General features: G+C 41.4%; 1 protein-coding gene across 1 annotated transcript in view; it reads right to left on the bottom strand.

The window, feature by feature from the left end:
• Positions 1 to 883: 883 nt before the first annotated feature.
• LOC115473197 (kinesin-like protein KIF14) overlaps positions 884 to 11,979 on the bottom strand; it is a 122,454-nt gene continuing 111,358 nt past the window's right edge. Inside the window, exons 26-30 of the mRNA XM_030207959.1 lie at positions 10,068 to 10,208; positions 8,506 to 8,637; positions 7,911 to 7,988; positions 5,650 to 5,800; positions 884 to 1,514 (exon numbers count right to left, since the gene is read on the bottom strand). Of these exons, the coding sequence (XP_030063819.1) occupies positions 1,105 to 1,514; positions 5,650 to 5,800; positions 7,911 to 7,988; positions 8,506 to 8,637; positions 10,068 to 10,208 (912 nt within the window). The 3' untranslated portion in view covers positions 884 to 1,104. The remainder of the gene's footprint in view (positions 1,515 to 5,649; positions 5,801 to 7,910; positions 7,989 to 8,505; positions 8,638 to 10,067; positions 10,209 to 11,979) is intronic.

Raw genomic sequence — 11,979 nt, 5'->3', positions numbered from 1 at the left:
AAATGTTACACAAGTATTTTACTTAACAGGTTCTGCTTTGGTAACTATGAAGAGATGAGAATGCAATTCTTCTGCCACAGAATTGAAATCCAAATACAAGTCCATTGAAACTGAAAACCAAGTTATTCATGACTCAGGTGATCCTTGCATGAATTTTCCAGAATACAACCATCTGATCCAGATCCATTATTCAGCATAAAACTGCAATAATGAGCCACAATCGGAACAGACTTTGAAAATAAGCCTCGTCATCTCCCTTGGGTTTCCTAAGTACTTATTAGTAACCTATGGAACTGTGTAAGCCTAGGTGCTTTCCTGTGTCATATGTTCTGAAATACCAGATTTATATCTGGACTGGATTGCAGATGTCTTACTTAATTGACCTATCCCAGATGTAACTATTGCCCAAAGTAAACCCCTAGGCATTGTCTGACTGAAACCTAGAGGGGGTCTTGAGGAATACAGAGTTCATTCCCCTCCCAAATGGGTAGCACCCGCACATACATGACATGGAGAAACCGAGTTGTAAGAGTTTACAGAAAATAGAAGACTTGTTGCCCTGCCCTTCATTAACCCCCAAAGTGGCAATTAAGGGGAAGTAGTACAGCCTTAATAATGCCATTGATGAAAGTAACTTTTACACCTTTGTGATGCATATGTTTATAGCAACTGCTTGAACCCCAGGGGGAGGGGCTTACAAATCAGTATGGGTGGCTTACATGGTGGGAGGGTAGATGTTTGAGTATTTGAAGAGAGAGAGAGAGAGAGAACATTGCTATAGTTAGGAAGAGTTTAGACCTGAGAAAGCTGAAGAATGTTCTGAACCACTAGACATTTTTGAACATTAAAAAAAATATTTTATTTTAAGTTAGAAAACATTCCAGTCAAAGTGCCTTTTAGATAGCTAATATATCCTTATAGCAAAAATGTGCTTTCATAATATATCAATTACAAGAGTGTTGAAAAACTCATGTTCTGAAGTGTGTATTTTCCATTTACTATTACAAAATTCATCAGGATGCAGCATAAACTTGTACATGATTGTGCATACGTCTTCTTCAAAACTCCACTAGCCATGAACAAAAACCTACAAAAAATTTGGCTTCACACCATCCCTTTTCTCTCATGAGTCACCATCTCCTTGGTCAATACCTGCCTATTTAGCATTGCTACAGCGACACGGACAGAGTTTCCACTCCTCCCCCACAAGGGACGACCTGTGTCAAGCTGCAAACCCATGGGCGACTGTTTATTGTTCTTTTGAGTTCCCATCCCGGAATTAAGGTCATTGCCGCTTTCCAGAGCCTCAATAACTTGCAATAAGTCTCTCACATAAGAAAGAATCTCAGAGGCTGCAGTTTCAGTTTTAGTCATCACTGCGACTTGACACATGGACTGACCCCGAGAGTCATCAACTGCACAGTACAAAGAGCTGAAAGTTTTGCACAGTAGCACAGCTGTCTTGGAGAACATGTCAGTGTCCTGCTTCAGTTTCGGGAATCCTTGCTCAAGATCTATTTAAAAAAAAATAAAAAAAGAAGAGTATATTTCATGCCAACAGACCAACTAATCATAAGGGGGGGAAAAAAAGTTGGTTAATATACCAGAATCACCTTCCCAACTACTAGAAAAATTGGTTGTCCTACAGGACCAGTGAAAGCAGCTGACACATTGAAGAGAAACGTCACAATTTAATTGTCCAAACACAGTACAGCACACTTGTGGGTAATAAACTGATCTCACCAAGAGTGCATTTTTTCCTCTTCAGGATTATCCCCTCCTTAAAAAGGAGCAGCCTGCAGTACTCTACAATTACACATTTTAAGCATGTTGATATTGTGCAGCTAGCATGTGTTTAGTTAATATGCATGTTTACTTTTGCAGTTAAGTCTTAGCAGTAATTGGGAATGTTCAATATTTGGTGGGTGGTGGTTTGCTGCTCAATAAAATAGTGGTCACTATTGCATGTTACAGGCACAGCTGTTAAGAAAATATTAAACTATATTATATTCCATATTCTGGAGGTATACCTAACTGCTGTGGAGAGATCACCTTCTGTAGGTATTTTTTTTTTTGTCATTAACTGCAAGGCATACTCCCTACCCCTTACTAAGATATCCCTAAAAAGGTGTTTTAATGCAGAGCAAAAGCTTGCTGCACCAGCTGTTAATGTGGTAGATCAACAGGCAGGGGAAGCTTGAACTTTTCCTTTCAGGAATCTGCTCAAGTCCCTCAGATAGGCCCATCTCTCATTATTGAGCATCAACTAACCCAGAAAAAAAATCCTGCTCTCTTGTAGTGTGTGGCAAGTTCAACACATAGGTCTACAAGGAGATTTAAATCATAGCAAGTCCTGGTAAATAGGCCTCAAGGCCCCTGTAAGAATGTGGAGAAGGCCATCTCAACCCTTGGCAGACTAATCATTTGCCTAGGCAGGTATTGACATGGCAATCAAATTAAGAGTAAGGCAAGCCAGCCTCGCATACCCAGGTCTGCTGCATCCCACTCACTCTAAAATAAGATGTTCAGAGTGTTCATGGCCTTATGCTAGCTGCAGCAACTTGGTCTTAGAGCAACAGAGATTGTGAGTGCTAAGGTTAGAGGTTGGCCACCTTGAGGGGGGAAGGGCCTTGAGTCACCCCTGGGAAGTGCTGATGACAATGTTCACCTAGAGTGTCAAGATAGCCATGGTCCAGCCCCAACTTGGAGATATTTCTCAAAAGCCTATTCTATAATCAGTTCAGCAGGAATGACCCAATTGCCTGGGATTACAGGGACTACAGTTATTTTATTTTTATGTATTTTAAAAATGACTTCAGTTTGTACCACACAGGGGGAGGGGTGATCTTCCAGCACAACTCAGTAGACTTGCCAAAAACCCAACTTTGTTTTCAATGCACAGCAATATGGGTCTTCGTGCTCCTTTTTTTGTTGGCAATTCCTTGAATGCTGGACTCTCAAGGCAAGACAACCTTTTAACTGTTTAAGAAAAAGCCACTTCCTCAAAGCAGTTAAATCCATGGAAACTGATTAAACAGAATGAAGCAATGTCAAGGTCATAGAAAGAGGATAAGCTCATAAGCACATAAGAGTTGCCATACTGGGACAGACCGAAGGTCCATCAAGCCCAGTATCCTGTTTCCCCAACAGTGGCTAATCCAGGTCACAAGTAACTGACAAGATCCCAAAAAACAGATTTTATACTGTTTACCCTAGAAATAAGCAGTGGATTTTCCCAAGTCCATCTTAATAATGGCTTATGGACATTTTTTAGGAAATTATCTTAACCTTTTTTAAACCCTGCTGACTGCTTTTATCATTCTCTAGCAACAAATTGAGTTTACACATTGAGTGAAGAAATATTTTCTCCGATTCATTTTAAAGTTTACTACTTAGTAGCTTCATTGGATGCCTCCCCATCTACCTGTTCCACTCCACTCAGTATTTTATAGACCTCTATCATATCTCCCCCTCAGCCATCTCTTCTCCAAGCTAAAGAGTCCTAGCCGCTTCCTCATAGGGAAGTCGTCCCATCTCCTTTATCATTTTTATTGCCCTTCTCTGTACCTTTTCTAGTTCCACTATATCTTTGAGATGCAGTGACCAGAATTGCACACAGTGATTGAGCTGCACTTGCTCCATGGAGCAATACAAAGGCATTATAACATTTTCATTCCTTTCCTAATTCTTCCTAGGATTCTATTTGCTTTATTAACCACCACTGCACACCGAGCAGAGGGGTTCAATGTATTACCAACAATGACATCTTGATCCTTTTCCCAGGCAGTGACTCCTAATGTGGAATCTTGCAACACATAGCTCTAATTTGGGTTCCTCTTTCCCACATGCATCACTTTACCCTTGCTCATACTAAACATCATCTGCCATTGGGATGCAGTCTCTCAGTCTTTTAAGGTCCTCTTGCAATTTTTCACAGTCCCTCTTGCGATTTTACAACTTTGAATAACTGTCATCAGCAAATTTAATTACCTCACTATTTATTCCCATATCTAGATCATAAAATGTTAAAAAACAGCGATCCCAGCACAGACCCCTGGGAAACCCCCTTATCTACCTTTCTCCATTGAGATGCTACTTAAATCGTACTCTGTTCTCTCTTTTAAAGTTCTTTGTTCAATACACATAAAGCATTGTATCTGGTGAAGTCTGGCTTATTTGACAGTCCGCTATATTCCCTCCCATTCATTGGTTCTTCCTGCACCTTCCTCTGCCCATTATGAATCCACTAGGCAGTTGTTTTTTGTGGCCCCTAAATTGTGCATCTATATCCTTAGGAGGGTAGGCTTCTTACCAGTGTTTCAAGTCTGCTTTGAAGACCTACTTCTTGCACCTAGTATCCAATGCATTAGAGGGTAAGTTAAGCAGTCAGTAGTAGCCTCACTTCTTGTGGAGCGACAGTCCCAAGTCCCATAGCAACAGCACTCCACAAACAGAAGCAGCAGAGACAGAACAGAGAACACAAAATTACCCATATAAATGGCCCTAGAATAAGCTGTGAGGAGGTTTAGCCACTTTCTCTCTCACACAGCTTGCCACACTTGTAAAGGTTTAGACTATTTATAGTTATATACCTATTCCTTCTAAACTGAACTCCAAATATAAGTACTGCAAAACTACATTAAAAACAAAACATGACTACTACAAAACCCATTAACCCTCCCGCTCAAGTTCATTACAATCTCCTACCCAGTCAACAGAAACTCCTGGTCCAATTACTCTGCTATATACCACAGACCTCCACACAGCACCCTCTCCCCCAATCCTACTCTGAGCTATCATTTTTCAGTTTTCTGTTTCTGAAGACTGGTTAAATTCTCTTCCAGCCTCAAAAATCAGGGATTATATGGACATGTAGCTAATGAACAGGGTCATTGGCTGTCAGAATAAACCATTGCTGCAAGACTCATCGCATGCAACTGGCCCTGCAGCAAATAATGCCTCTTGCTGCACACTTACTAGGGAATCTTTTACTAACCTTATATGAAGTAAAATGCAGGGTCACAGAGGGGAGGCAGGGGGCAAAATTCCACTGGCCACCAAAGGGGGGGGGGGAGAAAGACGGTGCCGGCAAGTTTCCTCCTGCCTGCTTCTAGGTCTGTCTCTCCTCCTGCTCAAGTTCCAGATTGCATTAATCTGATAACCCAAGTGACCTGGGTTATTGCGTTAATGCACTTATCCAGGTCCCTGCACACAGGAGCAGGAAGACAACAGACCGAAGGAAGGGCAGTCAGACACAGGAAGGTAAAGAGGCAGGTGGGGGCGGCAGCCCGATGGGGAGTGTTCGGGGCGCGGTGGCCCAGGTGGGGAGGGCAGTCGACCACTGTCCCTGCCCCTGGCCTGGCTATGACTCTCAGTGTCCCTGCCAAGATGTAAAATTGTGTTAAGCATGAATTGTATGAGTGGGCATTGGAGGTGCAGGGGAGATGTGGTCAGAACACCTATAATACAGAGCCTATGTATTTTCCCAAGTCCCTAAATCATGACACCACTTGATATTGGCAGATAACGGGCTTTGTTATCTGCCAATAATAAATATCATGAATTCTGTAATGCAAGGAATTAATGACAAACTCTGTTAATCTGATACTAATCAGCATACATAAAAAAAAAGAGCCAATAAGACTTTACCCTTTAAGCATTGCAAAGCTGTCGTAGTAACCAATTTCCAAGTACTCAGAAAACGTCTCAAATCAAAACTCAAAGTCTTGTAGTACAAAAAGCATTCTTGAAGACTCAGAGGTTTCTCCATCTTTTGATCCTTAATGGATATAATCTCTTTCTATAAAAGAGCACAGAACACAGTTCATTGCAGATCAATCCCTATTCAAAGGTGTATTAAATGAGCAGACCTCTCAAAAGCCTCATGCTTAAAAATCCTACCATGTGATTTTTGTTGCCTTCAGTTAGGGGCCCCTTTACTAGGCTTAATGTGCACTAATGCTCAGAAGTCTATTTTATACCTATGGGCTTCTGGTCATTTAGTACATGCTAAGCTAATTATGTCAGTGTGCACTAACCTTTAGTAAAAATAAGGGGCACTTAGGGACCCTTTTACCAAACTGCGATAAAAAGTGGCCCATGGTGGTGGTAGCACAAGGGATTGCAGTGCACCAAGGCCACCTGTTACTGCTGCTGGTAAAAGGCTAAGTTTTTTTGTTTTCATTTTCTTTTTAAGAGCCAGTAAATGGCCATACAGTAGATTTTAAAAGAATAAAGGGATCTAAACACCATATATCTAAATATATATATATAATAATTCTAAATACAAAATTTGGTAAACATACAGAAAATACAGGAAACAAATGCCTATTTTTCAAAAATGAGGAAAAGACCTCATTAAGACCTTCAGCCACAATAGTGGGGCTTACGGCCACCTTTGTGTGTGATTGGTCCAATAAGTCATTAATGTCTCAAAAAACCTCTGCTCTCAAAATGGCTGCCTTAACTATACCCCTAGACCACCTGGGATTATAAGGAGCAGTCTAACAGTGAAGTGGGCTGAAAACCTAGGAAGCCAGGTTAAATTCCCTCTGCAGCTCCTTTTGACATTGGGCAAGTGATTTAACCCTCCACTGCCCCAGGAACACAAACATATTGTGAGCCCAAGAGTGACAGAGATTGTACCTGCGTATAATAAAAAGTAAATCACGTTGGTTGTAGCACAGAAAGGCAGTATATCAAATCCATGACCCTTAACCTTTTTTATTTTTCTTTTGTACTGCAATTCAGGGGCATTGCCAGACACCCAATTTTGGCCAGGCCTGAGTCTATGGCAAGTGGGCATGACAACCGTGCCCGGCACAGCTCCCCCCCCCCCCCCCCAAGGCAATCAGAAAGAGTCATCTAGCCCCCTAATTCCCCAGTATCTTTAAATCCGTTAGGTCTTCCAGCAGCAAACATCAACTCATTCCTTTTGCTTGTGCAGGCTCCAAGACTTGCATCAGAAGTTGCATCAGAGGGACGGGAAGGGAAGGCTTCGGCTGGCACGAGCAGGGGTAATATGTTGGTGTTTGCTGGCAGCAAAGACCTAAAGGATCTAAAGGTATGCGGGAGGAGAATGAACTGACCCCCCCCCCCCCCCCCAGATCTCCTAGAGAGAGATGCTGGAAGTTTTCAGCTAGTGGAACTCGGGGATCCCTGCTAGCCACCTCACTGCTGTGCCGCTGATGGGTGGGTCCAAGTCCAAAGTGTGCCCACCTGGGGCTACACCACTGCTGCAATTGCAAGTAATGCAGTTATGATCTTGCACAATAGTCTATACACAAAATGGAGTGCTCCAAATAAATGCCTTTGAAAAAACGTTTTAGCAGGAATTTAAGTCTCTAAATTTAGGATAAGTTCCTTGGGAATTAGCTTCTCTGCAGTGTTATAACATTAGCTGTCACTCCGAGTGTGGCACAAAATCAGTCACTGTAAAAGCACTGTGGCTTTTAGTTTCAGTTTTTGTTAGCTGAGGTCTGTGTGTGTGTGGAAGCAAAAATATAGTGTTTCATTATTTAAATGATATTATGACTTGCATACCATGAGTTTAACAGAGAGATGCAGACTGCAAGCTCTGACAATCCCCAGCAGCCCTCCCTGGTTCATGTTCACACAACTAAACTTTACGTTTTTGGTTTTGGCCAAAACCAGGTGAGTTTCAGTTTTAGTCAGCCTTTACCTTATTTGAATAGGGTTTAGGGCCCTTAGTAATATTTGCCCCTGAAACAAATAAAATTAAGGGCCGTAAATAGAAAGATTTTGGCAACCTAGGACACTAAACAAAAGTTTGGCCTGCACATCCCTAATGAGGTAAGCCTACATAATCAAAAAAAAATTTTTTTTGTTAATGTAAAATACAAGAGAAAAGCAGTATATGAAAGTCACCAATCATCTTAAATTTTTCTTACCCAAAGACGTCTGCTACACCTCATAAAACTTTGCAAAGAGGCACCAGCCAAACAAAGCAGATTTTGTATTTCTCCCAGCTACAATTTAAAAAAAAAAAAAAAAAGATTGAAATTAGAAATTTTGTATTCCCATATATACCAGCTACTGTAGTGGAATATTTATGTAAGATCTACTTATTCCGCCAAGTGTTTTGGACTTAGTCGCCTGGTTGCTCTCCGGTTGGGGGGGGGGCAGGGCGGGAGGAGGATCTAATATGCAACAATGCTGATCTTTCCTCCTTTTCTCTATTGTAATTCTCCTTTGATATTATGAAATTGTATGCTGCGCTGATAATATATCACTCAAGAGAAGCCTAAGTGCGAAATAAACTTGCAACTTATTCAACCAAAACTGATCACCCAAAGATTTAGCTGTATGAAATGAGACTTCACACATTCCTGAAACGTATGCTAATCAGCTATGGACCAATATCAAATTTAGCCAATGTGCTAAACTTTCTCTCTGGGAGCTAGAGTACTGCACCACCTTGCTATTTTCTTCAGGTCACTACTCAAAAAACAGCACAAGTACTAGATACACAGACATCTGTATTACCTTATTTCCTGAAGGAATGTTCTGATGCGACTTCTGTACATCCAGGAGCTCAGACACAATCATATCCATTTGAAAATTAATATACCTTTCCATGCCACCAATAAAAGCATTCTTTATGCAACTGGTGATTGACTAAAGAAAAAAAAATAGGACAATAGCTTTTTTTCTAAAATAAAAGGTCAGGCACCCATTCAAACCCTGTGCCTAGTAGAGGTTTTCCCAAAGCCTTCTCAGTTTTGGCTAATACCTTACATGTGGCCAAAATTTGCACATTAACTGGTTAACATACCTAAGAGCTCACACACTAATTTTTTTTCAGTAGCCATGCGCTAATACCAGAAAATGAAATAGAAGGAAGACAATTTACAGCCATGCTAGAAATGGTCTTAGCACGTGGGAAAATCCCATGTTAGGATGTGCTAATCTCATTTAATAGCACAGTTTAGTAAAAATGACCCCAAAATGTTTGTATTAAAAATGACACCACACAATCCATAGCAAATGTAAGGGATATGGATTCTATTGTCTAGCGAATGCACCAGTACATTAACATACTAGGTCTATTAGTCTAGACAGACCTTTTCGGCAAAGGCTAAAAGTTAGATAAAACTGAATAGGGTTCTCTAGTGTTAATTGTTAGGAAAGTTGTCTGGAAAGTTGACTAACTGTATATTTACCCAAGTCATGAGTCAAATTAAGCTGAATATTTAATTAGAATAAAGTTACTGGCTTCTGTTGTAGCCTGAGCACAAGAATGTCATTTATACCAAAATGTCAAACACATGGTACGGCTTAAAAAAAAAAAAAAAGACCATGTGCAATATTTTTCCTCCATTCCCCTGCCCTCCCCCAATTTAGTCCATCTACAGAAGAGACCTATATTAAAAGCAATGCAGCTGTGCCCCTCATACTACAACCCAAATGAACCCTATTACACAAAATTAACAGAGACTTCAGTAAAATATCTTATATGGAAAGTATGAAGCAGGACTATATTTGTTTAGTCTGTCTTTACTTTCACATCTAGTAAACACAAATGCAGTGCACTTAGGGACCTACTAGTTACTAGACAAGACTAGTCAATAGATTTTTTTAATATATTTTCTTTAACGCCAGAGATTTCAGCTTTAACCCCATCTACATCTATCTGGACCAATAATAGTACAGTGAAATCTCAAAACATTTTAGATGCTTTAGCTACTAGCCCCATAAAGCTTGGGTTTTAAAATCTAAATTGTCTATACAAGTCAATAAAGCAAAGATTTATCACTGTGGGGGGTTTTTTGAGGGGGGGGCAGGGCAACATGGCTGATGACTATCTGAATAACTAGGTTGCTGCTAACAGAAGAGGATATTATTCATAATTTTAAAAATAGATAAAATATCCACTTATGTGTAGGACCACATGCTCAGCTACCTCAGAAAGGCCAGCTGAAATATACCTGGTTCTCCCATCAAATATTGAGCCCAGTATTTGTGAAGGCAGACATTGACCAAGAACTGGTTACATTTGACAACGTTATGTCATCTCTCTATATACATGTACATAAGATGACGATTACCTCTGCTCTTTCAAGGCCACAATTCATCTCAGCTCCCATAGCAATTGTTAACCGACCCAAAGAGCCAGCTATGATGACCACAGACTGATCAATCTGTTCCTTGGATTCCATGATCATGGAGACAATTTCACATTCACAACCCTTCAAGAAAAAAAAAAAAAAAAAGAGGAATTTTGGCAAAAACATTTCAAGATGCTGAGATTATATGCATTCAGGGTTCTCTAGAGATTATCCTATGCATAAAAGACCATTTATAATTAAGTTACATATTAATACACATGTGTACTTATATGGACACTGTGTGCAAAAACCACACCCCTAGGAAAACCTACACAATATAGTGTATAAACTTTTTATTAAAGTCACTCACATAAATGTACACATTTACATCAACTCCATGGTAGGTGCATCTGCAGTCACACTACTGGGGTTGGCTCTGGATGACTATTTCATAGGCATTCCATTATTTATTATCAGGCCCTCAATAATACCAGACTCCACAGGCCTCATCACAAGGCAAGCACTTCATAGGACAATTAAACTCATCCAGCCTACCAAAAAAAAATAGAAATCCAACTTTATTAACCAAAGACAACTAGGACACTGTCAGGGGCATTTTCAAAAGAGAAGGGCGCACATCTTCTGACACAAATCGGGAGATGGGCGTCCTTCTCTCAGGGTCTCCCAAATCGGCATAATCGAAAGCCGATTTTGGGCGTCCTCAACTGCTTTCCGTCACAGGGACAACCAAAGTTCACGGGGGGTGTCAGAAGCATTGCGAAGGTGGGACTGGGGCATGCCTATCACATGGGCGTCCTCGACCGATAATGGAAAAAGAAGGGCGTCCCTGACAAGCATTTGGCTGACTTTACTTGGTCCATTTCTTTTCACAACCAAGCCTCAAAAAGGTGTCTGAACTGACCAGATGACCACCGGAGGGAATCAGGGATGACCTCCCCTAACTCCCCCAGTGGTGACTAACCCCCTCCCACCCTGAAAAAAAACAAAACAACTTTAAAAACTTTTTTTGCCAGCCTGAAATGTCATACTCAGGTCCATCACAGCAGTATGCAGGTCACTCGGAGGGGAGGTATGTGTGTGTCAGCGGAGGCATAGCGAAGGCGTGGACGTCCTTCAAACATTTTGGAGTATTGAACTGCCCCCCCCCCCCCCCCCCCCCCACCGGGACGGCCAAATTTCAAAGGAGTGGAGTGAAGTGGAGGAGTGGCCTAGTGGTTAGAGCACTGGTCTTGCAATCCAGAGGTGGCCGGTTCAAGTCCCACTGCTGCTACTTTTTTTTTTTTTTTTTTTGTTACAGTTGTACCCCGCGCTTTCCCACTCATGGCAGGCTCAATGTGGCTTACATGGGGCAATGGAGGGTTAAGTGACTTGCCCAGAGTCACAAGGAGCTGCCTGTGCCAGAAGTGGGAATTGAACTCAGTTCCTCAGTTTCCCAGGACCAAAGTCCACCACCCTAACCATTAGGCAACTCCTCCACTTGTGATCCAAAATCCAAATAAAAGGGGTGTCTGAGGAATAGCAGGCATGGACATCCTCAACTGCCATCGCAGGGACGGAGGCATAGCGAAGGACGTCCTCAACTGCCATCGCAGGGACTGAGGCATAGCGAAGGACGTCCTTCACACATACTCTTAAAAAAAAAAAAAAAAAAAAAAACACGCCCCTGATGAGCACTTGGACATTTTCACCTGGACTTGTATTTTTCTAAGGCTGCAGATGGTAATTTATTTAAGGTTGTAGACAGCTATTATACACGCAGCTTGTCTGCAAGTATGAAGCAGTCTTTGGCATGCGCAGAGCAGCCACGCATGCTTGGCTGATCTGCACTGGCTTCCCCTCCTTAGGAAGGAAATCATGTGCAAATGAGGTAACAGTGAGCAGCTCATTTGCA

The sequence above is a fragment of the Microcaecilia unicolor genome, chromosome 6 (assembly GCF_901765095.1).
Source record: "Microcaecilia unicolor chromosome 6, aMicUni1.1, whole genome shotgun sequence".
Taxonomy (NCBI): Eukaryota; Metazoa; Chordata; class Amphibia; order Gymnophiona; family Siphonopidae; genus Microcaecilia; species Microcaecilia unicolor.
Note: the sequence above shows the minus strand (reverse complement) of the source record. Positions and strands in the feature narration are given on the sequence as shown.